General features: G+C 47.6%; 8 protein-coding genes across 8 annotated transcripts; 5 read left to right on the forward strand and 3 right to left on the reverse strand.

Moving 5' to 3' along the window:
• The first annotated feature begins 429 nt into the window (after positions 1 to 429).
• Positions 430 to 2,576, forward strand: K444DRAFT_599287 (batten's disease protein Cln3). The gene is made up of 3 exons (XM_024878564.1): positions 430 to 931; positions 979 to 1,749; positions 1,870 to 2,576. Exons 1-3 carry the CDS (start codon positions 775 to 777, stop codon positions 2,367 to 2,369), a joined length of 1,428 nt encoding a protein of 475 aa, XP_024730373.1. The 5' UTR covers positions 430 to 774; the 3' UTR covers positions 2,370 to 2,576.
• A 2,002-nt stretch (positions 2,577 to 4,578) lies between these two features.
• Positions 4,579 to 5,382, reverse strand: K444DRAFT_148105 (uncharacterized protein). Its single transcript, XM_024870581.1, has 2 exons — positions 4,863 to 5,382; positions 4,579 to 4,712 (listed from the first exon to the last, which is right to left on the reverse strand). The coding sequence occupies exon 1, from the start codon at positions 5,276 to 5,278 to the stop codon at positions 4,910 to 4,912; it is 369 nt and encodes a 122-aa protein (XP_024730374.1). The 5' UTR covers positions 5,279 to 5,382; the 3' UTR covers positions 4,579 to 4,712; positions 4,863 to 4,909.
• A 1,234-nt stretch (positions 5,383 to 6,616) lies between these two features.
• On the reverse strand, positions 6,617 to 8,608 carry K444DRAFT_148123 (uncharacterized protein). Its single transcript, XM_024870582.1, has 6 exons — positions 8,557 to 8,608; positions 8,356 to 8,466; positions 8,065 to 8,214; positions 7,729 to 8,004; positions 7,592 to 7,681; positions 6,617 to 7,543 (listed from the first exon to the last, which is right to left on the reverse strand). Exons 2-6 carry the CDS (start codon positions 8,404 to 8,406, stop codon positions 6,656 to 6,658), a joined length of 1,455 nt encoding a protein of 484 aa, XP_024730375.1. The 5' UTR covers positions 8,407 to 8,466; positions 8,557 to 8,608; the 3' UTR covers positions 6,617 to 6,655.
• Positions 8,322 to 9,621, reverse strand: K444DRAFT_148125 (uncharacterized protein). Its single transcript, XM_024870583.1, has 4 exons — positions 8,834 to 9,621; positions 8,709 to 8,720; positions 8,557 to 8,660; positions 8,322 to 8,466 (listed from the first exon to the last, which is right to left on the reverse strand). The coding sequence occupies exons 1-3, from the start codon at positions 9,513 to 9,515 to the stop codon at positions 8,656 to 8,658; spliced, it is 699 nt and encodes a 232-aa protein (XP_024730376.1). The 5' UTR covers positions 9,516 to 9,621; the 3' UTR covers positions 8,322 to 8,466; positions 8,557 to 8,655.
• Positions 9,622 to 10,535: 914 nt separating this feature from the next.
• On the forward strand, positions 10,536 to 11,115 carry K444DRAFT_619018 (uncharacterized protein; the record flags this gene model as incomplete). Its single annotated transcript, XM_024881435.1, has 1 exon — positions 10,536 to 11,115. The coding sequence occupies one exon, from the start codon at positions 10,539 to 10,541 to the stop codon at positions 11,097 to 11,099; it is 561 nt and encodes a 186-aa protein (XP_024730377.1). The 3' UTR covers positions 11,100 to 11,115.
• A 737-nt stretch (positions 11,116 to 11,852) lies between these two features.
• Positions 11,853 to 13,001, forward strand: K444DRAFT_635277 (uncharacterized protein; the record flags this gene model as incomplete). The annotated part of the gene is made up of 5 exons (XM_024883841.1): positions 11,853 to 11,876; positions 11,914 to 12,111; positions 12,238 to 12,523; positions 12,578 to 12,893; positions 12,953 to 13,001. The coding sequence occupies 5 exons, from the start codon at positions 11,853 to 11,855 to the stop codon at positions 12,999 to 13,001; spliced, it is 873 nt and encodes a 290-aa protein (XP_024730378.1).
• Positions 13,002 to 19,409: 6,408 nt separating this feature from the next.
• Positions 19,410 to 20,461, forward strand: K444DRAFT_148145 (uncharacterized protein). Its single transcript, XM_024870584.1, has 3 exons — positions 19,410 to 19,644; positions 19,740 to 20,015; positions 20,086 to 20,461. Exons 1-3 carry the CDS (start codon positions 19,491 to 19,493, stop codon positions 20,163 to 20,165), a joined length of 510 nt encoding a protein of 169 aa, XP_024730379.1. The 5' UTR covers positions 19,410 to 19,490; the 3' UTR covers positions 20,166 to 20,461.
• A 3,444-nt stretch (positions 20,462 to 23,905) lies between these two features.
• K444DRAFT_700598 (uncharacterized protein) lies at positions 23,906 to 25,250 on the forward strand (the record flags this gene model as incomplete). The annotated part of the gene is made up of 3 exons (XM_024888016.1): positions 23,906 to 24,172; positions 24,253 to 24,547; positions 24,601 to 25,250. 3 exons carry the CDS (start codon positions 23,906 to 23,908, stop codon positions 25,101 to 25,103), a joined length of 1,065 nt encoding a protein of 354 aa, XP_024730380.1. The 3' UTR covers positions 25,104 to 25,250.
• Between the last annotated feature and the right edge of the window lie 106 nt (positions 25,251 to 25,356).

Raw genomic sequence — 25,356 nt, forward strand, 5'->3', positions numbered from 1 at the left:
TCTCATAACAATATACCCTCCCTCTTTTCGTCCTCGCGATCAATGTGGTCGGAGCCTTGGATGGGAAGCGCCCTGGTGTCTCGCAAAAGCCACGATGGATCAGGACCAACACCGCACGCCAACAGGATTTATCCGGGCCCTGCTCTAGCTGGCCATGGCCTTGATGTCGAGATCTCGATCGCCTCGATGGTCTTCGGGTCTGCGAGGCGTGTGGGTGTCGCTGGGCAAGCGGTGGTGTGGTGGAGGAGGTAGAGATGGAGTGTCGAGATCAAACTTCTGCGTTTGCTCTCTGCTCTTCTGCACGCGCTCCAGGATCTCTCGCTCTCCCTGTCTTAGCACATCGCCTTAATGACCTAAATTTGCCCCAAGCCCGCTACTGGATGCAAGTGCAGGGATCGCCGTCCATTTAGTGACACAACCTGCAAGGAGCAAGCCACTCAGCGGAATGAGCTTAAACACTGGGGTCGCTCAACGTCACAGCAGTGCCGAGCCGGGAGAAATGAGCAGCAGCAGCAGCAGCAGCAGCAGCAGCCAGAGGCAGATAAGGGCGACGGCAAGGTAGCGACGGCGAGGTCGAATATATGGGTCAAGGGAACTTTCGTGCGAAGGAGGATATTCAGGGCAAGAGGCACGATTCACTCTTCCCTGGCTGGCACACTTCACCGCCGAGGCTCGTTATCCTGCTGTCGGCATGTTCGCGTGACTGCACCCGAGCCACGCAATCGGGGAAAATCCCACTTTCCCACCTCCATCGGCTTCTCGACACCGTCGCACATGACATATGGCACCACGATGAATAGATCTCCGTCCTCTTCGGGTCTATTGCCTCTCCCCGGAGCTCCAGGCTCATCATGGGCAATCTACAAGGCCAGATTCAGAGCCATCTTCCAAGGTGCTGATGCATCAGTCTTGATCGCATTCTGGCTGTTCGGTACGTGCTTCCCCCTCTCCTCCCCGAGCTATCACCAACTCCTGCAGGTGTTATCAACAATGTCTGCTACGTTATCATCCTCTCTGCGGCTGTCGACCTCGTCGGTCCTTCGGTTCCCAAAGGTCTTGTCCTGCTTGCAGATGTGCTGCCCTCCTTCCTCACGAAACTCGTCGCCCCCTACTTCATCCATGCAATACCATATTCCGTACGGATAATCATAATGTGCGCTCTGTCCACTGGGGGCATGTTTCTTATCGCACTTACACCTTCTGTGACAACAGACGGCGGATCCATAGGGCTGAAGCTGTTCGGTGTGGGGATTGCATCACTATCAAGTGGAATGGGAGAATTGTCAATGCTGGGCTTGACACATTACTACGGACATTTCTCTCTCGCTGCATGGGGTAGCGGAACTGGCGGGGCAGGCCTCATCGGAGCAGGACTCTACGTCTTCTTGACGGACACCTTGAAGCTCTCCATCAAAAATAGCTTACTCACCAGCGCCTATCTCCCCTTCATAATGCCCCTAGCATTCTTCCTCATTCTCCCACAAGAACCTCTACGACAAGCACATAATAAGAAGGGCTATTCGGATCTCCCGCAGATATCCATTGAGGATGAAGATGTCCGTGAGCCTCCCGATGATGTTGCAGCCGAGGCATTGTTGGCACCAGGTCCCCCTTCACAAGCTGCAGAGGCTTATACGTCTCATTCTCCCCGGCCATCTTCTCCAACCCTACGAGAGCCCATCAAGCCCACATTTGCAACCAATCTTCGCCGTGCAAGGCGATTGTTCTTCCCTTACATGCTACCCCTTCGTAAGCCTATCCCTTAAATCCAGTTTCCATCCCGATTCTATCGTTCTCCCTCCATCCTCTCGCCCATCCTCACCGTTTATATGTAAAATCCCTCTAATCCAAAAGCTAAACTCCACACAGTCCTCGTCTACATCGCCGAATACACCATAAACCAAGGCATCTCGCCCACCCTCCTCTTCCCCCTAAAATCCACCCCCTTCACCGCGTACCGCCAATTCTACCCCATGTACGCCTTCCTCTACCAACTCGGCGTCTTCATTTCGCGCTCCTCCATCTCCTTCCTCATTATCCCCCAACTCTACCTGCCCTCCCTCCTCCAAATCGCCAACCTCGCCCTCCTCACCCTGCACTCCCTATTCTTCTTCCTCCCCTCCGTCTACCTCATCTTCCTGGTCATTTTCTGGGAAGGACTCCTCGGGGGCTTGGTGTATGTCAATACGTTTGCAAAGATTATGAAGGAGGTGCGGGAGGAGGATCGGGAGTTTAGTCTTGGGGCGACGAGTGTGAGTGATAGTGGGGGCATTTGTGTTGCGAGCTTGATAGGCATGGTTATTGAGGGGCGGTTGTGTGAGTGGAATGTTAGGAGGGGGAGGCCTTGGTGTGGGAATTTAGAAAGTTAGATAGACGAGATGAATAGATGGTTCTTTTTTAAGGGTTTGTTTGTTGTTCTTGTCTGGCTTTATGCAATCCGGATAGCAAAAGTGTTGCTCTATCCGTTCAATATTATGTCTGCAGTTGGGTTGATTTATGCTTGATGTTGCAGCTGACATACCAATAAAGCTGACACCACCCAGCTGACAGCCCTGCCAATATTCAACCCACTCTGTTGCTTCCCTCCTAAATCAATAAAGCCGCGTCAGTTCCAGTCAAATGCTCTGCATCTCTTTGATTAGTTTATTTCATGTCTGTCTTGAACTGAATATACTGAGCAGAGAAGAAACGATCAAGCTAAAGCTCTCCCGCTGTTCCCGCCAAAGGGACAGCAAGTCAAATTGGACTCTATTACTGCAATGTTCCAGATGTCGAGTATTAATTCAAGCCTGATGTTCCATCCAATGTACAAGGAATGCTGCCACAATTAGGCACAAAGCTCTGCCAATGCTCAGGTTATGCTTTTAAGAGGAGAGAAAATCAAGTACGAAGCAGAGATACATCAAAATACTGTCCTGTTTCTTGTTTCCGAAATTGAATCCGATGAATCTATGTAGTGCTGGGGAAAAGGACATTTCAGCAGAAAGAGAAAGCCCTGCCATTGTTCCCCCCACATTGGAAAACAACCGAGGAGCGAGTTCCTGCTTTGAGAGATCAAAACAAGCGATGTTTGCTCCCTCCGATTCCAGTTTTCCGTATATCATCAAAGAATTAAAGGCTAAAGGCGATGCCGATGTACCCGCGAAAGCTGGATAATCCAGCAGAAAGTGCTGTCAATGCTCCCGTCGAATGGAAAAGAATAAAGTAGCGAGTTTACCCAATGGTCCCTGTGCAGTTCGTTGATATCTCCTTGGCAGATTCCAAGAGGACAATCTTTCAATATTCCTACAAGATAGAGAATAGTCAATCATATATCTCTGCCAATCTTCGGTGAAAGGAAAGAACAATGAAAGCGAATATCTTTCATTGAATGAGCCGATGCCTGAGAATTCTGCAGATGCGGTAATTTTATGATTAGAACAATTAAGCAGACAACTCATCAATGTTCCAGGAAAAGGAAAGGGCAGTACAAAAACAAAGGATTCTATTGCGCAAGAAGAGAGAGGCACAATGCAGCAGAGATCACTCCCAATATTTTCCTGCTAAAAGTGGAGGTGGTGGGAGAACATTCAAGTGAAAGGCTCTACTGATGCTCCCGGGAACGAAAGAACATTCCAAGGGTAGAGGATATGATTTCTGTTGCACTGGTCGAAGCTGGGACAATCCCATTAAAGGGCTTATTGACGTTATTCCGGAAGCTAGAAGCCAAGTGCAAAGCTCTATCAATGTTATAGGGAAACAAAGCACAATTGAGAACGAACATTATTCCACTAGAGTAATAAGAATTGACGTGAAGGGAATAGCTGTGCATCTGTTAGTAAGAACTGGGACATTCAACGGCGTTACGTTAGACTAAAAGTAGACTGGTTTTCTGACGTTTTCATTCTTGTTCGTCTAGTTGCAATGTGCACCTTTCGTGATGGTCCATTCATCGACCCCTATTTGCTTCATTCATCAATTTCCATTGCACCACGTTCATTGTGTCTAACCCAAGCAAGTGGCCACCCCCCATTGAGCCTGCAGTGTCGGGTCCGATAAGGCAATCAGTCAGAATCGAACTCAGCAAGTGGGTCAACCGGCGGGGTCGGAAACTTGATTCCCTCGGCCTCCATGTATTGCTTCTTGAAGCGGTGCTTGTAGATGGGCAGGGTCTTGCCGGGGTGGCGCAACTTGAACCGTTTCAACCACGCCTGTGCAAACCCTCGATACTCGTCCACAAACTGAAGGTCACCCGGGGACAGAGCGGCACCGTCCAGGACTCCATTGACTTCCGGACCCGGGACGATCTTGACTTTCCTCCACCTGGAGCAGCGACCTGCGATGGCTGTTCGCTCATCCGGCAGCAACGTGGTAATGGACTCCAGCTTCGGGAACATCTTGACGGTGTCTTCGACCATGATATTGTGGCTCCAAACAAAATGCTTTAACTCAGGAGCGATATCCAACTTTCTCAAAGCGGGCACAGGATTGTACCTGTAGCGAGGGCGGAATACGTCTCTCTGAGCCCAGAGGGTGTCGATATCCGTGGAGAAGAATACAGGGCTGGTAGTGTGAGCTGGGCTACGTCGGGCTCGCCCTCCGTGATCGATGAAGCAGAGTTTGTAGACCGGATGGTCACGGCGACGTCGCTCGAGCGTGATGTCAACGGAACCATCGTTCTTGTCCAAGAACTCAGCTCGCGACTCTCGGCAAGCGTGGAGAACAGCAGGAACCTATCCCAAGAAATGAGAGTTAGTATACCTCTTTCAAGTATTCTGGTAGTAGAATGTTCCAGCAGTCGTTGGAAATTGCTAGCAGAATGTCTTAAGAGTTGTTGGACATTGCTACAAGAGCAATTAATACTCCGAGAAGTTGCCACGTACCTTGCCGCCGTCACGGAAATACCGGAACAGGACGTTTGGGTTGTGGCCTAGAGCACGGGAGTCAGCTTTGTTTCGCTGCGGGACATCTCAGGGATGAGTAGGGTATCACAAATATAGCACTTACTTTTACATTGAAGGACAATACACGGATCAGGTGCAGCCATTCCCCAAATTTTGTTGCGAAGCTCCAGAGGCAGCTTAGGGAACAGGGTGAACGTCGGACCTTCTTTGCCGTCAACTTGCTCGACACCATCTTGCTTAGTCGCAGTCGGCTCAGCGTCAGTGATGGCGACATCGGACTCATTCTTGTCGTTGGCTTCAGTCGCTTGTTTCTTACTGGCTCTCTTTGACTGTACTTTCTTTGCAGAAACCTTGGAGGTGCTGGCCATGGCTGATGCCTTGCGCTTGGGCGCCATGGTTGAGGTGGTGTCGAAGAGATGGTTCCCGAGGCGAGAGATGGCGACGAGACTTATATATATTCACCTCGCTTCCCCTTTTCGCGCGTTGCCGAATTAGGAAATCATGAACGGGGAGCTTCATGCCGAGTCTAAGCACGATACCCAATTGTTCCCGAGGTAGTGTGCTTTCACTGCAATAAGTAAGGTGAATATATCAATGGGTGCTGGGTCATGGAAGCTTCAGGTATTAACTTGGAAAACCTACCTACCATAGCAGCTTACTTCCTCTCCTCACGGCTTTGTATTTAAGTCAAGCCTGGTTCCTCGTGGTTTGCTAGATGGAAGGACAACTAAGCTATGGCGGTTACCATAGGGCTTTGATATCTGTTGAAAGTGTATGGTATAATCTAGGAGTCAAACCCCCGAAGATTTAATGATGCCAGTTCTTCCGGACCTTGTCAATTCCAAGAAGCCACTTTATAGGACTTATTCTTCTATCTCTCCACAAATATCTTGTGCATGTTGTTACATGAATGCAAGCTATAGACATTACATTAAGCCCCAGAATACAAAAAGAGCAAGATTATAGGTCCAATATCTACCGCTTGTGACACAGGTAATCCAATCGAAACACACCTTCTGGGCTTGGCCAACACCATGCTGGATTCAAGTAAGTTTCCAAACCCTCGGCCTCACTCTTCAATCGTCTCCAAAGTCCCAATTCTCCTCCTCGAACTCACACCCCTCCCCCTCCCTTCTCCACTACTTTCTACCTCGGTCTCCCCTCCATCTAGACCGAAATCCATTCCCAACATCGCAGTCTGTAAATCGCTCGCCCGGTCGGGTCGCGAACTATACTCTCTGTCCCACACCTGGAACTCTTCGCCATAATTTATTCGATCCGTCTGCTCGCGCGCTGACTCTTGCTGTGAAAGTTTGGGAATCGTAGAAGCTTCTACAGAGTATGGATCCTCGTCAGGTGGTTGGTAAGGTGTGTACGCTGAAGAAGCTGGCAACCTGCTGTCTTCGGCGGAATACAGATCCTCATTAACAGCGCTTTCCACTGAGCTAGCCGGCGGTGGGTACGGTATATAAACTGGAGCCGGGGACCATTCTTTCCCAGATTGAGCGGTTGTGGTTGGGGCGGTATCTGGAGGGAGGCCGAAAGAGTCGGGACCATCAGGCCGATAGCCTGTCTCGTCTCCATCTTGTGTGTAGCTGGAGGAGGGAATTGTGGGTTCTGAGGGGGGGGGGAGGACTTCGACGTAGCTGTTGGGGAAGATGCCGGTTTGAGAGCCTAGTCGGCCGAGCCTGTGGAGTGTTAGATAGACAGAGGAAGGAAAGAGCAAGGAGGTGGGCAGAAAGGGGGCAGTGGAAAAGAGAGAGGGACATGGCTTACCACCAGTCAACAGTCTTGTCAACCTCGCTTAGAACTGTAATCACACCTCCCTTTTCGAAGCTTAAGTCCTCGGGATCAGTGCCTGTAAACGAGAAAATGGCTCGAGCTTGGTGTGTTTCAAGATTCTCTGCCTGTTCGGCGGAGTTTTTGTACAATCTGTTCTTGTAGAACCGATCGTTTTCGTTTGCCATCTGAGCCCCTGGGGGTGGAGGGCTGTGCGGTACAGAAAGCAGCGGCGGCCGTGAGTGTGGGTTGAACTGTGGCGCAGCAGCCTCAAGCTCTTGTCGTTCATATCGATATGACGTCTCTTTTAAAGCGCTCGGGTATGCATATGGATAATAGTCGGTCTGTGGTATATATTGGCTGTATGTTCCGGATCCTGCAGCGAAGTCGTATGCTTGAGTTCCTGGTGGAACGTATGTTGGAGCTGACGGGTAGGACAAGGCAGCATCGAGGTTCGAAAAGTCGTAGGCACCGGGAAGAAATTGGACCGTCGATCGAGGAGGAACATAATTCCTGTCTGCCAGTGAACGATCTGTTGATCTCCTGACGAGGCGCGATGGATCGTTGATACTAGGTCCATCACCGAAAATCGTACTGGGAGTTGGAAAGCGGTCCTTCGCAGAGCCATCCTTCGGCCGGGAAAAGATTCGGGTGAGTTTATTCCAAGTGTTTGCTGATAACCGAGAGCCGGTAGTTGGAAGCTTTTCGAGATCGTCACTCCAATGAACGTTCCTTGCCTTCGGGCGAGACTCCCTCGCAGCGGCAGAGGCAAAGAATTTATGCGCAGCGTAGGCTATGAACACAGTCGTGCAAAGGGCAGGGACTGCTGCAACGGGAAACCATTGCGGTGAGAGGGTGAAAGTCGTTATGCCAAATACAGACTATCCCCATCAGCAAGAGAACAGAATCTGAAAGCTGGGTGAACTGACAGCTACAAAACTAAGAGGCAAGAAGATGAAAGCCAGCGCGTTCAGCCTGGCAACAGCTTGGCCTTGAGCCACTGTCTCGAGATTAAAAGCCTTCAACGTCAGCACGGTCCCAAAAGATAATGGGAAGAAACCCTTACCAAACTCAGTAGATTGGACTGCTGCTCTAGGAGTGTGGTAGCTGTCACTTCGTAGTACTCTAGCAGTTGAAAAGCATCATCGAGACGACCTTTGAGTCCTTGGGTAGCCATGAAATCTACACCTCCAAGCATGTACTCGACCCTCTGCATCACGATCTTCAACGACGCTTTGTGGATTCGTACATGCTCTCGGAGACTGATCATGATGTTGTTATCCTTGTGAAGTTGGCGAGTCTGCTGCTGAATTGGTAGAACGTTCTGCCGAGCGTGAACCTCCTATTTCAATCGAGATCAGTATATACCATAAGATTCAGGGGTTGGCTGTGATAGACCGACCTCAGTCCTCCGTTGCAGATTCTGCTTGACAGCACCCCAAATTCGATCCCATTTCGTAAAGAGGAAGTACAAGTCGAGATACACCCATGCTTGGTTTTTCGCAAGTCTATCCCATCGTTTGCAGTGGTCACTGGAATAATGGCTGGTAATCTTCGAGTTGATCCCGTCAGTGCGTCTACTAATAATTACAATTAAGGGTCGATCGGGATGACCCTGAATGGCTCCTCGAGCTCTTGTCCAGACCACTGAGAATATCAGTTGATGCTGTCTGACTTAGAGAGATCTCCATACCGAGGGGTAAGCAGTGAGCTTTGGCTGTTCCCATATCAATCTCTCTCTCATTTTCGAACCTTTCTTGCGACTCCCTTCGTGTATTTATATGCTCCATGATGCAAGTGAGCTCTAAGCAGGTTTAATTAGCATGAAAGCTAGGAATGATAAATTATCGCAGGTACTGACCTCCTCCATTATAGTCAATCGATGGGAGCATACTTGCAGATTGCGACGAGCTGAAGTGCAACAACGTCTGGACTGGAAAGTCAGGCAAAGCCTCTTGAAGAGGTTTTGCAAACCAAGGTTGCCACTCTGTAATTATCCTGCATTTTTCGTCAGGAACTGGGTCAATGAGGTCAAGAGGTTTTAACCTAGGGGTCGGCCTACAAGAACATCAGATCCAAAGTATTTGCAGCTTGAGCTTGTACTCGATGAGCAAAGAAGCCTGCATCAATTGCACTGAAATTCTCGCTAAAGAATTCCAACTTGCGTTCACCGTAACCAACTTGCTGCATCAACCCGAAACTGCAGTTTACCGCAGGCGTCGAAAATGGGTCACCAGTCCTTCTATCGGCAAGGATCAACCCGTCGAAATCTTGGTCAGGCCCAAGAGCAATAGGAGGTCGAATAGGAAACGAATCGCCCATTGATGATTGAGCCCAACTCTCAGGGATCTGCCACCGGGCGGCAGCGGTGGCTGCCGAATCATCTTGGCGACTTTGCAACAAGCCTTGGAGATTGATTTGGACCTGATTTTGGACTTCTTCAACGTATATCGATGTTATTGGTTCGGGATACGGGTGAGGTAGGCCTTGAGGATGCTGTGTTTCGCTTACCATCAACCCTTCGTCGAAACTTCTCAGCATTTGGAACTGTAGCCATTGTGGAGGTGCGGTCCACCGGGCAGCAGGAGATTCAAGAAAGGTTGGCCGCTGAAGGATACTCAGTAGGTTGTGGCTCGAAGAGCTCTCTACAAAGGATTGGGCGTTGGTGAGGGCAGCATCGAGTACTGGCTCGGATATCCTGCTTTGCTGATGCTCCGAGGGAATCAGTCCATCTTCGAATTGCGGAGACGTCTCATTTCCATCTTCACCCAGGAAGGTTTTTGAGAAGGTTTGGTCATGTGTACCAATTTCAGGGGTTGAAGCCGCAGGGTTTTTCGTTACGGTCGCGTCCATTCTCTCGTGCAGAAATCATCGCAAGAACAATCATTTGACGCGTGTTTCTGGCTATACGGCTCTTCTGGGTTTCCAGCCCAAATCATTGATCCCGAGTCGCGACTCGAGACGAGAGAATTGGGGTTCAAGCTGAAAATGTCTAGAGCCGCAAAAGGAAAAGCGGCTTAGAGTTCGTTCTATCGAGTGGCTTGCATACACCCCTGTTTTGGATCGTGGCTTGCCCAATTAGCCTGTTTTCTGCCATCATGATTGGTTGTGTTTGGGTAAGAACGTTTAGAGGTTTTGGAGTTGATTGCATCGCATCGCATTTGTCACAGTTCATGGATCTATTGCGTTTTATTGCTGCCTGCGTGGCGGACTCCGTTACAACCATGAACAAACTCAATTTCAAGTAAAGACAAAAGCTTCCTCACTTGCACTGGTGCTCGTTACTCTCAACCTGAGAGGCATGATCTTGAGTATCATGAAGAGCCATTGTCCCACCAAACTCCACCATATCAGGCCCCTTGAAATCTGATACTGTTGAGAACACCCTTATGCTCAATTGCCAGATTTGGGACCTTTCTGATTACATCATGACCGAACCAACCGGCGTACCATTCCTTAGTCTCATTCGTAACCACATTTGGCGCGAGCTTGAGGAGGGGGAACATATTGCGACCGCCGGGTTGAAATTGAATATTGTCCGAGTTCACCCAATTGTAGTACGGGTTCGAGTGGAAGACGGCAGTGAGGAGTTTCAAGTCGAGAGAGCTGGGGTTGGCAGTCAGCATATGGGTTATCGTGTGACACACGGTCACCAAGGCGCTCCAGTGGTGGTCTACGGCAAGGTATCTGAGCTTTGGCACCATGCTCTCATCAAAGAAACCTGGGATGTGTTAGACAGAATGGTATAAGGCACTTCGAGTTTTTCTTACCTACGCCATCTCTGTTGGCAGCGGATGAAACGATGTACAAGGTGTCGATCTCGAAACTGAAGTACACTGGATATTTGACATAAACGAGGGTGTAGGTCGGGTGGCCATGCTTGGAGATCGGAGACTTTACGTCAGCGAGGTACTCATAGCGAGACTCGCGGCATGCGAGGAGGACAGCAGGAACTCGGCAGCAGTGGGTTTTCTTGGGCTTCGTGCTCTTCAATTGGGTGATTATTTGAGGCTCCGGCGCTGCGAAACCCCAGATCTTCAGTCGCAACTCAATGGGAAGCTTACGGAAGGAATGGAATTCTTGGAAGGGAATGGCGAGAGAGTTGATTGGATGACTGACAAGAGAGTTAGTGAGATTACCATTGAGACAACTGCCGAGAATACTTACAGAGGACTCTTGAGAGCACTACCAAGAGAACCATTGACAGGACCGTTGCGAGGATCGGCAGAAGAGGCTTCAAGAGGATCGCTGGAAGCAACATTGAGAAATCCCTTGGGAGAATCCTCGAGAGGACCGTTTGAGTTGGATGTAGCCATTGCGGATAGTTGGGAGAAGGTTTCGAGGAGTGAAGGTGGTGTTGGCAAGGCTGTCCCCCAAGTTCCTCTTTCAAGGATAGGAATTGTTTTTGAAAGATCGAGGGAGATTATTGTGGGATAAGAGTTTAGATTTCTTCGTCTATGTTCTTAGCTTTAGTCCTTTCTATCTTAGCAGATAGAAAAGCGGCATTGGATTCTCGTCTTAAATCAACTTGGTCTTCCAAAGAATTCTCCACTAATGGTAGTTCACACAATGGTACATTCAAAGCCTAATAATGATACTTATCTATAAAACTCCATAGTAACAAAAGCTTTCCTTTTGATGTCTGGCTTGACTAAGTGCTGTGATAAATTGTTCCTCTTTTTCTGTCCACAGCAAGCTAGGCGAGCCCGTGGCGGTGCCGTTCACTTTCCTCCATGAGCAGCCCTCGACGATGCCGTTCACTTTCAACTATGAACAGCCCTCAAAAGCCAGCCTACCCAGTGTGCTTTTAGATAGCACTTGTTCAAAAGCTTCCTTTGTGCTACAGCCTTCGTCTCTGCTAAATAATAAGCTCTCGCTGATTACATTCTATTTTACAATGTCAAGCAAGAGGGGTTTAAATCATTCAAAGAGCCTAGGACAGTGTATGCAAGAGTTGATTTAGATTTTGAGAACAAGAATGAATTAAAATACAAAGTTTGGGACAAGCCACAATCTTAAAGAGCACTGCACAAAGTGACCCTTCCTGTTCACTCCCCTATTCTTAGCCACGCTAAGATTCGCGCTAATTTTCGCACACTCAAATTGGCCGAGCCTCTTGTGTCCCCTTAAACATTCCCACCACAGTCAGAATCTCTCAAGGCTCGCACCCCAAGGTGTCAAGGTACGTACATGCTTTACTTCGATAGTAAGACGGTTTGTGCAGCAACTGCTAACTACTCTTCGTCTCCAGATGTCCCACCAAAACAAACAGTCTAAAGCAATACCCAGGCACAGCGCGAGATTAAGAGCACAGACCGGATATGGCACCATTCCCGAAGACAAAACTCCAAACTTGCCCTTGGGCATTAACGACAAAACCATCGTTGGAGAGCAAAGTACCGGAGATGACTCGACCACTGGCACTACCTTTCACCCCTTCCCGAAACTGGTACGTTGTCTCGCACCTCTGCCTAGACGAGGCACAACCCCAGTGACTCGCAAGCCTTCTTTCTCCCAATACTCGAATATACCTGGCTGTTCTTGAGTTTCTGGACTGATACTAACATTCGCCCAGCCACTCGAACTTCGTCTGAAAATCTGGCGATTCAACTCCCCCGAACCTTGCGTCATCACCCAGCTTGAGCCTCTTAATGGTTATAAGCCCCTTCATACAATCGTGGTGTCTCGTCCTACGCCAGCCGTCCTTCATAGCTGCAAAGAATCCAGAAACGAGTTCATCTGCGGAAACAACGATCCGGTTAATGCCAACCGTCCACGCTACCGCCCATTCTTTGAAGACGGCAATAGCAAAAAGGTCTTCTTCTCTTTCGAGGTCGATGCTTTGCACTTGATGGATTGCAGTAAGCACGGTTGACAGTTTCCTTTTGTGTTATGATGGCTGACACCTCTTATAGAAGTAGCTGAGCCTCTAGTCAGAAAGGAACTTCGCCATATGGTTGTTGGAGACGACTTGCCGCCAACAAACACGAAACTGGAGGATCTCCTTACCGCAACTCCAATAGTTAATGTTGACTCGGACGGCGACTTTGAGGGCCCCAAGTTCTTGAAACTCCCAAACTTCAAGAAGCTACAGACGCTGATTATTGTTTGTCTCTCACACCTAGACGACATCCAGCGCCTGGAGGCTCTTGTGGAGAAGCACTTGGAACTTTCAAAGAAGCGTACTCCTGAATTTAAGGCTCCCCGCGTCGTCTTCAAGAAACTGGTAAGGTAAATCCGTCCATCTTGAAGAAGATAGAAAGATTTTGGCTAATGATCTTGACTCCTAGCGGTGCAAGTTCTGCGGCGAGTATTAGTCCTCGTTCAGCCATTATGTGATACCGGGCTCCGTCGTCCCACGTTAAATCCGACTCCAAGTCCAACACCCATGGCTCTAGCTCTGGATCTCGGTGGACACGGACTCCAAATCATGATTTTTGCGTTAGCCTGGTTGTGGATAAATCTGGGGTTAGAGACAATACAGTGGCAAACAAAAGACACCAGGTCTGTGTAAGCTAGCGATCGCAGACAAATCATAACTCCGAGAACTCACAGAGTATTTCGAGTCCCAAATCACGGAATTTGTCCATAAATTTGATAATCGCTATAGATCTCCACGTTCTTGATTTCGCCACAAGGCGCCCACAATAACAATGCAAGACTGCACTAAGATGAATATCATCTGTGTCCTTGGGCAAAATATTATCTTCGGCTTCTGAGGAAACACCATCAATTCTATGTAAAATCACCGAAATAAGTCTGTCTACTCTATCGACCCTCCCACAACCTCCTGTCAAACCAAGGGAGCTCTCCTCCCGCAAACCTATGTTTCTCTTCCCCAATATCCGCTAACCTCGAAACTGCTAATCTCACCTCCCTCACGCCAAAAAATTCCTGAAATGCCACAAACACCGTCCTCAACTTCTCCACATTAATCTGATTCTCAAACCCCCTCAAGCTTCCGCTCATCCTCAATATGCATCCTCAAAATCTTCAACTCCATCGCGGCTTCTTCCTCCCGACAAACGAGAGGTGTGAAAGAGACTGGTTTGGATGAGGTTGAAAGAATGGTGCAGAGGTTTGAATGATTTGAATTGTGCTTCTTGCTGAAACGGAGGCTGAGATGGTGGTAACGGGGTTCAAATAGTTTTGCACTCTTATTGGAGCTGAGGGTTAATTCAAGAATCTTCTCGGAAGTCCTCATGCCCAAAAGGTTACAGCGGAGGACCTGGTAGAATTGACCAATCGGGTGTTCAACGATATTCCTTGCTTGGGTATCTACTTCAAAGACTATGCATGAGGATGCATGTGTTTGATTGTGCCATTAACGCTTTCACTGCTTAACAATGTTTGCTAAAGATGCCTGAGCCAAGACCCTACTCGAGCCGTGCTCAGGATACTCACCCTGACCATGAGCCCAGGTTAACGCAGTTGCTGCTCAAGCCAAGAGACTAGAACGGAGCCTGTGAAAAGAAAAGAAAAATAAGTCGAGTAAGACTATTGCGGTTGCCTCAGATGGCCTTTCTTCTATTTTGTCGCAAACTGCCTCCTACCACTGCTATAAGAGATAATGAAATGTCCCTCTGGAAAGAAGAATTTTGCCGTCGAGATTTGCCAGTGTGTCAAATGAATAGAGTAGAGTAGAATAACGGCCGTTACTCTTATTTTATTCATATATTATTCAAGTTATTCATGAATAATTATGAATAACTTGAATAACGCACGTGATCTGTGCACGTGATTGAGATAGCCTAATAGAGTAAGGCTTTCGGGGGGCCCGCACCTAGCGCCACCTCTCTACCCAACCAGGTAGTAGTGGCACTTGGTAAGCGAATCGAACCTTAGTAATAATCAGTTTATTTATTATAGAAAATCTGTATTTAAGTAGCCTTATAAGTATTAGCTTAGCTTATATAAGGCTGCTTAATAAATATCTTAGTTCTTTTCTTTAAATTCAAATATATGTCAATTTACTATAATTAATTGACTTCCACGTGACTTCCACGTGGTTATTCATGATTATTCATGTTATTCATGAATAGTTATTCTATTTTACTCAAATTATTTAAGATATTCGTTACTCTTATTTTATTCAAGTTATTCATGAATTATTCATGAATAACTTGAATAACTTGAATAATCCTTTGACACACTGAGATTTGCCGAAATTTGAAGTCACAACCCAACGCCAACTATCCGTGATATGATTCGAGGAGTCGCCGAACTGCACAATGTCCATTTTCAGAGGCTCTCCTCACAGCACTTTCATACTGTGCTTGTCCTTCATGAAAGATATTTGCTCCGGCGTTGAGGAGCAATTGAACCATGTCAAGCCTTCCATGCTCCGCTGCCCCTTCTAATGCTGTCCATCCGTTAAATTCTGCGGGCGGGGCGTTTACGTCGGCGCCGTTCTCTAGGAGGAGAAAGGCGATCCCTAGGAAGCCTTTTATAGCTGCGAATTGAAGCGCAGTTGCGCCGTGAATTATCGCAGCTGGCGAATTGACGTCAGCACCGTGCTCGAGCAGCAAATCAATTACCTCTCTGCTCCCATCTCTGCTTGCTATTTGTAAAGGCGTGTGTGATATTTCATTATCCAAGCGGGTATTGAGGTTCACCCCGTATTGGAGCAAAATTTTGATCATTTCCACATCTCCCTTTTTTGTCGCAAATTCGATTGGTGTATAACTTCGGTTTCCTGAGGATTTGTTGGGGTCCAAACCGTACTCGAGAAGTTTCCGTAAAACATCCGAGTTATTTCCGGATATAGCACAATGTATCGGGTACGGATCCAAGTTCTTGGTCTGGCTTTTGTCTGCACGACCACCTGCTTCCAACAGGAGTTCGACTTTCCTCGAATCGTTCTTCTCAATCGCCAAGCAAAGCGCACTTTTTTTACAGCTATAAAAGCGGCCTGACTCGTAATAAGACCCCAATCCAGAATTCGGGTTTGCACCTAAGCTTAGAAATGTTCCTATGATCTCAAAATTGGGCGTGGAATCAAACAGTACGGCCTGGATCAAACCAGCGCACAGCCCTTGATTCGATTTCATGTCCCTGAGCGGACTATTGAGAATATCCCGAGTCATTACCAGGTCTTGCTTCTCTACTGCTCTACAGAGTGCCTCCCGCCCCAGGGGTCTGCCATCACTATTGATTGGTTCGTTGAAGCTGTGCAACGCGATGAGGAGAGTTTGAAGAAGCCTGAACTCATTTGTAGCTTCGGTCAAAGCTATTGAATCGTATGGATTTGACCCTCGATGGATGAGTGTATTGACTAGCTCCAAATCTCGGTTTGCGATCGCTACTGATAGCGGTGTCGGAGTCGCACTGGCAGCTTCTGGCGGGTTGTTCATCGCAGCACCTACAGAAATGAGACGATTGACTAGAGTCAAATCTTTTCCCATCATAGCAGCAGTAAGTGGCAATATGCGCAGCTTTGAACCAAGCATGCAATCGCTGGTGCCTAACGTATGTAGGCTCGCACCCGCATCAATGAGACTGTTGATTACGTGGTAATCGCCCAAATTGATCGCAGCAATGAACACATCGTTCGATTCAGGTCTTCGTTCCCATTCTAAACATTCCTCGTTTCTTTTGCTCAATTTCACGCCGGCTCTCATAAGCTTCCTTATTATTCTCGTATTTTTCTTCCGGAGGGCGGCCAATAGTACGCTTTCACGGTGCACTATTACATCGATGTCTGAACCAGCAGAGAGGAGGATATCTACGATATCATCATGGCCATTTTCGATTGCCACCTCAATCGCCCGACCAAACCATGGAGAAATTGAAACTTTAAATATTGAAGATTTGCTAAGCAGAAGACGAAGAGTATTGATGTGCCCCTCGGCGCAACATTGTTCAAATGCCTCCGTCATATCGTAGAAGAGTTTTTGAGGGTTGGAAGTTTCACTACTGAGGATGTACTCAATTGTAGAGGTAGCTCCGAGTCGTACAGCTTGCTGAAATATTGCCCTTTTTATTCGAAGATTTGGGCGAAAAAGCGATATCGCATATAAACAACTCCCATTACTCTCAACCACCTCTTCACTAGCTTCTATCGACAAAGGGGCACCCATAATCAAGAGGCGGGTAACAGTTTCGGTCCATCCCTTGCAAATGGCATATTCGAGTGAAACCTTGGTGGTTGTACAAGCTCCAGCGCCTAGCATCATATCAACCAGCTCAGCACTTCCTGTGAGTACACTCAAATCAAGCGTTGTGCAGTAAATGAAATCGCTGTCGCATTCGCAATTGTTGTCGTGAGGTTTGAAGGAGAATCCAGACTCGTCATTTACCGCAGCCCCTGCACTTATAAGGCTCCGAGCCACGTCAACGAGATTGGACAAATTCCCGGATCCTGGAAAACTTGGCGACTTCCCGCGCTCAAAGAATGATTGCGGTGAACCCCATTTACTGTCATCTGAACTCATTTCTTCCCAGCTGTAGAGGCATTCGTGTAGAGCGGAAGAGTCTCGATTCGTAAGAAACTTTACGTCGGCGCCGCTTTGAAGGAAGACCTTAACTAATTGCTTATGTCGGTATTTTGATGCCGCCGTGAGCGGCGAGTGGCCGTCTAGATATGGGGACTCGTCCTGCCATTCTAGGACCGACGAGCAAGACCGACCAGCACCATCGGGATTGATAGCTGCTCCGGCATTCATTAAGGATTGAATAAGATCGAAGAAGGGGTCATTATCAGCTCCATAGACTGCGAAGTCTTGCGAACTAGGTTCCACCAGACTCCAGGAGTCCATGTAGTCTTTATCATCACCGCCGTCGTCTGCGGAATTGACATGAGAACCACAGAACTGCTGGTGACCCTGAAGATTATTGCCAATGATTGCCAGAACTAAGGCACTGCTTTTCCATCCCGCGCCACTTTCATCGATTCTCGACCCAGCTTTGATCAGTTCTTGAGCCAGCTTTATGTTCCCTCGGCTCAAAGCAAATTGAAGAGGAGTAACATGATCAGGAAGTGACGAATGTCGACACATGGGCCCATTAGGACTTGCTCCTGCTCTGAGCATGTGCTTGACAATTGGCACATCTCCAGCCTCAACGGCAGACCGAAACAGGTTCTCAAGTAGTGCCTCAGCAGTTGGTGTTGCTATGGATGAGAGAGTTTTGAGGACAAATGAAGGGTTGTTTTTCTTCAGCCACTCATGTATATTTCGGCTATTCGACTCTCCAGGAAAGTTGTTCGAAACCATAAACACCATCAAGTTGAAGAACTCGACAGACCCAAGGCTTTCGACGCGCTCTATTGCAAGTCCTTTTGCGCATCCTTCTTCAAGAAGGGCTGAATTGGGAAGCAGCGAGTTGAGTATCGAAAGATCGGAATCGGGGTTATGAGTTCGCTGAAGCTCTCCCAAGAATGGGGTCAGGGCCGAGGAACTGGTATCAAAAGGCCGAATGAATTCTAGAGTCGCCGGAGTGGTTAGTATTTCCGGGTTTCAAAATAGGAATCTCTGGTTACCTTGCAATTGTGGCATTATCTCCTGAAATCGAAACATAGGGAGGTTCTCGAACACGAGTCGGAGCAATGGTAGAGCGGTAGGTGTGCGGATTTCAAACCCAGGGGGCGTTTCAGGAGGAGATTCTGATGAACGTTATCAAACACCGATATAATTTTTACTATTTTAGTTACTTACCTTGGCCTTGATGGAACTGCTCGTAAACCGTCATGTGTGCTTGGCGAGAAATCGCTTTCCGAAGCTTCTTCGTGGGAACCAATTGTCCATCAAGATAGATATTACTTTCTTTAGCCATCCTTTTCCGTGCCCCGATCTTTTGGCCTATATCTTTCCAATCTTGTTTTGTTCGATTTTTCTGAAAGCCCCAATCCTTGAATTGTTTCTCATATTGTGCTTTCCTAGGCAAGCTTAATCATGTGTCTTAGAAATTCAGTTTGAGATCCAAGGTGCTTACGTTGCTTTTAATCCATGCTGAGTTTCCATCAGCTTCATCACACCCTCGGGTCCTTCAAGTGTATGCCCCTTGCCAATGTAAAGAGCGCGCAAAACATGCTTCAGGCGCTCCCAGTCTTGAAAATTTGGTGCTGACATCATTATGGGTCGGTTTCAGTACTGTTCTCGTGATTCGTGCAATTGAAAAGAGTGAAGTTGATGGAAGCCGTGAATTTGGCTTTGGAAGTTCGCCCTCGTTGTGCTTGTATTATGAGTAGGACAAGGCAGAAGCGAAAGAACGCGTGGAAAATAAAATTTGTAGCGGTGCAACGAAAGAGCTGGGGCCTTGTGATGTTACTCGCGGATGCCAGAATCTGAGCTGAAGTCTCTGCAGCTCCTCATCACCCGACGCCCGACTACTATACAGCGCCTCAAGCGGATGTGATAGGCTGATTCCAAAACCATCCTGCATTGAGATTCCAACGCATGCTTGGTGCAGCCAAGCGATTAGTCCATTCATCTGCCATTGGCTGGTTCCCAAATCTTCTTGCATTGTTTTCAAAAGTTAGCTCATGCCCCTTGTGTTGGAACCTGCAACCAAAATCCTTGCCCTCTGTGCCACTGGGCGATCCCAAACTCTTTTTGCACATATTACATCACGGCGCATGGAGGCGGTAGACTCATTGAGTCAACCCCTGCAGCTTCTGCTAAATTTTCGGCCACGGTAGTCTGGTGGCTTGTGATTCCAAGGTTTGGCAGTTTCTCAACCCTGCGATTGCGGAATACAAATGCGATTACCAATTTCACCTTTGCCAACATGAGCACCAGTTATCTATTGGACAATTCCAAAATATGTCGGCAGCTTTCATGTTGGGGGCAATCTGTCTGCACGGGATGGTGCCAACACACTGAACTATGAATGGAGCCTCGGGCTCAAAGGCCCAAGCAAACCCCAATGGCTTCCATTCATGTGCTGTCTCAATCTCTACAACATAATCCAAAATTTGTCTCTTATAGAGTAGCTTTCCTCCCGCCGAAGCTTCAAGTCAACACTGTTTCCCGGGCTTTAATTCGTCAGTGGTGTCATCCAACCAAGTTTCACTCTTTCCATCAGTTCCGCCCCTTCAAGCAGTGCTCGCCTCATTCTAAATGGGACTTCCTACCAAAGCAGTAATTGGCCTCATCACTCTTTTCGCCACTTGTGCCCCATCTGCCTTTGTTGTATTGCGCTGGATCAACAGGCGAAAGAAGAGAAGTCAAGAATTTAGTATGATTGAAGATTCTTCCATTTGCATTTCGAGTAGCTGGTGCTCTAGGACAGATACCAACATTCCAACCAATGAAAGACCGCTGGGGAGAGGGACAGTAGCCTACGCATGCCCCCCAGTTCATGGCGATATTGAAATGAGACCTCGAGCCGGTGCAGACTTTCTCTGGGACCACGGTTCGTCATGGAATTTCAGGCTTCTTATAACTCAAGAAGAGTAACGCTAATATTCCTCGGAACAACCTAGAAGCTCTTTTTGTCTCTTACGAATCTCGATTCTGCGTCACGAACTCAATACAAAGCAAAAGCGCCTGCATGCGGACCTGAGACTTCATTACAACGCTCGTTTAGTTTGACGAGCCAATTAAGAAGGGAAAATAATCTGGGTCTCAAAGGTCACCTGCATGCAATTATCACCTGGTTACACTAAAAGATTTGATGGTGCTGGAGGGCCACAAGGTCATGCGGTGGTGAGCGACGCGGAGAGCAAGAGGATCAAGTCTCGTGAGAACTTGGTAGGGGCCTTATACGAAGACAACGGCATAAAGTATCGGGAATACAGGGCATTGGGAGACTTTCAGGCTCTCCAGCGTACAGATCAAGGTAGCAAACTCGCTACAAGGCCCTATATTTCCAGGCCCTTCCCCTAAAAGCACATTTACGCCTTCGACAAGGGCTACCACACCTTTTCAGGTCTTCTTCCCTGTACTTACAAGGGAGCCTTCGCTAAAGGGGCCTATAATAGTTGCTTGTTTAGCGTCCGAGCGCTATAACCCTAGAAGATCTACTTACCCCATGCGAATGTCTTATAGCGCCTCTTTACGTAGATTTAGGGAGCACTACCTAGAGTTATAGGGGCTTGTAGCGAGCTTCTGCCCTAAATTCACACCCTGTAGAGCGCTGAGGGTCAAAATGCCCTGTATTCCCTATACTTTATGCTGTTGTCTTCGTACTGATGATGATCGTCACTGTTATTGCCTTGTAATGACATGACATTAATATCCCTAATCCCTGAACCTGCTTCGTAGTATTAGGGATTCTAAAATCTTAGAAGGGACTCTCCTATTTTCTATCTTTCACCTTGTTCGACCAATGGCGCAACCGATTCTCACGTTACTTCTCTTGAGCATCTGCTACAAGTTGCCGTAGAGGCTAGAGCTAACCGACGCGTCATCCCAGGCACTCTTCTTGGGATATCTAAGTCTGTGGGTATGGGCTCTGCGCGAATTAGGGTATTCAAAACCTTCGTGACCTCATCCCAACGTCTCTTCCAAGCCAGTCACCGAGACAAGACAGGTGCCCAGCACATATAACCCCCAAAAGGTATCAGGATTCAGATTTAGAAATAGAATGCCGAAAACGTCGTGCTTCCATCACACATCTCCATCCCGCCACCTCGAACTCCTCATCGGCACGTCCAAAATCTTCGCTTTCGTCTCTTCTTCTAATTGACTCAACCTCTCATTTGCTAATAACCTCTCCTTATCCGCACGCATCCTCTCAATACGATTCCTCAACAACGCTACCATCGCCTCTTCCTGCTTATCTATTTCTTCGTTGCCCTCTTCACTCGGACTTTCTCCAGTTATATTACCTGGTCCTGGCGATCCAACGGGCTTTCTAGATACAGAGTCTTGGGGAGAAGAAGGCCAGACTCATCCGAAGGGTTTAAAATTTCACTCCCTCCTGAGAGCTTGCTTGGGATTTACAACAGCACTGTCTTGATTCTTCGTGGAAACTGACACCGAAGTTTTCCTTACAACAAGAACTTCCAAAACAAATTTGCATAGTGATGTAAGATATAATTTATTACTCCCAGTGTGGGAAATGAGTAGAGTAGAGTAGAGTAGTGGGCCCTACTCATATTCTACTCAAATAAATTTCTCACTACTCATACTCTACTCAATACTCTACTCAACTACTCTAGAATATTTTAGAGTAGTTGAGTAGTACGCACGTGACGTTACACGTGATGCGACACGTGACACGCTAGCCTAATTGGGTAAGGCTCCGGGGTGGCCCGAATCTAGCGCCACTACACTGCCCAATCAAGTAGTGGCAAGGCTTGGTAAGCAAGGTAGAACCATCATATATTCTTAGGCTTCCTCGGCTATTAAGGGCAAACTCTTCTCTCAAGGTACTCTTATTATATCTAAATTACATAATAGACTTAATAAGAGTACTATTAAGATAATATCTTGCTTAAAAAGCTGGGGGTTATTTAAAGACGAATTAGAAGAAGTAAAAAAAGAAGGAAAAAAGAAGGAAAAGAAAGATTCCGAGAAGGGAAATCTGTTTTTTATAGAAAAAAAGTAGTATTTAAATAGCCTTATATAAGCTCTAGTTTAAATTATATACTGCTACTTAATGGGTATCTTATTTATTTATTAATAATTAAATAAATACTGATTTACTATATTCACGTGACTACTCTTGAGTTACTCTAGAGTAGTACTCTACTCTACTCTACTCAAGTACTATATTACGCTACTCAAACTCTACTCTACTCTACTCAAGACTACTCTAGAGTAGCTTGAGTAGCTTGAGTAGTTTTTGCCCACACTGATTACTCCTCTGAAATTTCCATTCAAGCCAATTGTGAACCTTGGTTTCCCGGTAGGATTGGTAGATTCTGCGAGATTCAAGATTTACTCCACTTGGATAGCGCGGTCCACTCTACTGGTACAATAATAGTATCTGTTTCTTTCTAGTACCTTTTCATCCTTTCGTATAGAGCGTACCTTCAGTGATGCACGAAGCAGCAACGCTCCGAAAACCCTCCAGAACATCACAGTCTCGACAGACCATGATAGGGGGTCGCCTTCCGGCCAGGCAATTGTTCCAAAGGTCAACTTCACTGAGACACATTTAAGAGCAAGCTCAACAGTGTCGCCTCTTTAGTCTCCATTTGGATGTTGGAACTTCTATGGAACCAACATGCAGTCGCTCGCTCAAAGCCTGTAGACCAATTCCTCTTTATGAAGATCACGGCATATAGTGACAGGATTACAGGGCATTGAGGCCCTTGGCATCCTCAGGGCACAATTTAGGGGTTGAACCCGTTGTGAGGCCCTATGACTTCAGGCCATATGTCTAAGCAGACCTGAGAGGCGCTGTAAGACATTCGCAAGGTATGAGAAGATCTCCAGGGGTAAATACCGCTGCTAGTGGAGCAAAGATAGCGCTTGGACGCTAAACGGGTAGTTACGATAGGGCTCTTTAGCGAGGTATCCCTTGTAACTACAGGGGAAAAGCTACAAAAGTGCAGTACTCGTTGCTCCCGTCTATAGCGTCTTTTTAGGGCAAGGGCCTAGAATTATAGGGCAATTTAGTGACCGAATGCGCTAGAAAAACACACTAAAGTGCCGTTAAAATACAATTACCCTGTAATCCCGACACATTATGCCGTGATCTTCGTATTAGATGCCCAGATCAGTTATCTTCTGAAATCGCCACTTAAATAGAGATGAATAGCAGAAACGAGCTCACTTAAGCCATCGATGCATTCTCTGTCGAAACCACTTTCTCTCCATTGCAGTAGCCGAGTGCAGGGGAATCACTTCCTAAAGCACAAACTCTGAATTCCTCTATCCTGTGAAGCAATAAGTTAATAACTTAGGTCTTGAGAACGAACATATTTGGGGGAAGGGGGGAAAGCACTGCTCACCAAGCCAGCCGGTTGATGTAGCCCCTGCTTTTAGTCACCCATCCGCTCCACTCAAACTCTCAAGCTCGTCCCCTGTTTCTCCTCACTCCACCCACTTGGGTTGCGGAGGATAGAAATTCCAAGGCTTCAGGTGAAAGGCTCTTCCTAATTTCTCTAAATCCTGCGTCGTGGTGCTCCAATTAAAGATTGAATCCTTGAAACAAATCGTCACTCTCGACTACTAGAATTCACCAGGCTATGATGTCGGCACGTTTCAGTGAAGTCCCCTCCTGAATTAGCGACAGCCTTGTCAACAAACCAGCAGCCTCGCTCCTTTCCGCATTCGCGCCCTCCAATCTTTTTTCACTAGATAGATGACATTTGCTACCTGCAACAGCATCAACACTGTAACGATTACGCAATGGCGAGAACAATGCCGGCAATACAAGGAAGAAAGAAGGTACCGAAGAAAGCCATTCCCTCGTCCAAGATCACCAAGCCGCCGCCGAAGTCCTTCGGTCGCGAACCTACCCTATCGCTGATCAGAGTCAAGAAGAAGACAGCAAAGGGACGGAAAACTCGAACAATCAAGGCTGTAGAGATCCGAGCCAGCGCCGGAGATTCATCCCAAAGTAACGTCCAGCCAACTGCACCAGACGACTCTCAGTTCCGCCTCTTTCCCGAGTTGGTATGTCTTCACCTTTCCATCCAACGTGACTCTCTTAGCTTTTCCCACGTTATCTTCAAGCACAAGCTAACACCGTCCAGCCGCTCGAAATCCGCCTCAAGATCTGGTCTCTGATGGCACCCTCGCCCCAAACGCTCGTCCAAAGCAAGCCTCTTGAGTACAGACCCCGATACACCATCTTCGAAAGCCGTCCGACGCCAGTCGTAATGCACGTTTGCCGCGAGTCCCGAAACGAATACCTGTACCGCGAGAACGATGCCGCCAACAACGTTGAGGGGAAGGGCCCCAGCTTGTATGCGCCAATTTTCCCAAACGAGAACGCAAAGTTGAGCTTCTTTTCATTCGAGGTGGATACGTTGCATTTGATGACTTTCAGTGAGTTTACGGGTTCTCCCATTGTTTTAGGCAGAGCTGACACATTTCCCCAGGAGTAGCAGAACCGGTTGTGCGCAGCAACCTCCGTACAATCATAATGGGGCCGTCTCCCAACCTTTCCCCGCTCTTCAGAAAGCTTGACGAATACAGAGTCTCTCACCATTCTAACTACAACTATCTGCAAGTTGCAGTCAACAGTCTAACAACCCGATCCTGGTACATTCACCCTCCACTGGATAGCCGCCATATTGTGGGAAACCCACGACCCTCGAATAATCATACGCTACTGATCAGCGAAGCCGTCCATTTTAGTTTTGACGGAATCCAACATGACCCGCATATCAAGTTGGGGATGGGCTCTCGACACAACTTCAAGTATAACTTCCACGAATTGGTCAACTTCCCAGAGTTGAAGACCTTAGTGGTCATGATTTCAAGACAAGAGACAATTCCTGAGGATCCCAACAAGCATATTGTGTACAGGACCTTGAACGTCGTCAAGAAGAGATACCCCTCCTTCAATGTACCCGAAGTCGAGTTTCGCTTTGCTTACTAGGTACCCGCGACGTTCAGCAAGGAAGAGGAACATTGAATTGGTACAAAATCCGAATGCTCCAGAACACGAGGAGCTCCCTCACTAGTCGCCTTTCATTGTCCCCTGGAACTCGGAACATTCATCTGTGGGCCTCAATTTGCTTTCTCGCGGTTTCGTAAAGTCTGTGTTGAGTAGGATGAGAATAGGAAGGGTTGGACGCATACCCCGATAAGATCTGCCTCTTCGCCTTACTGAGAGGAAGGTGTTTTGTGGA

This window comes from Hyaloscypha bicolor (genome assembly GCF_002865645.1).
Source record: "Hyaloscypha bicolor E unplaced genomic scaffold K444scaffold_142, whole genome shotgun sequence".
NCBI classification, from domain to species: Eukaryota; Fungi; Ascomycota; class Leotiomycetes; order Helotiales; family Hyaloscyphaceae; genus Hyaloscypha; species Hyaloscypha bicolor.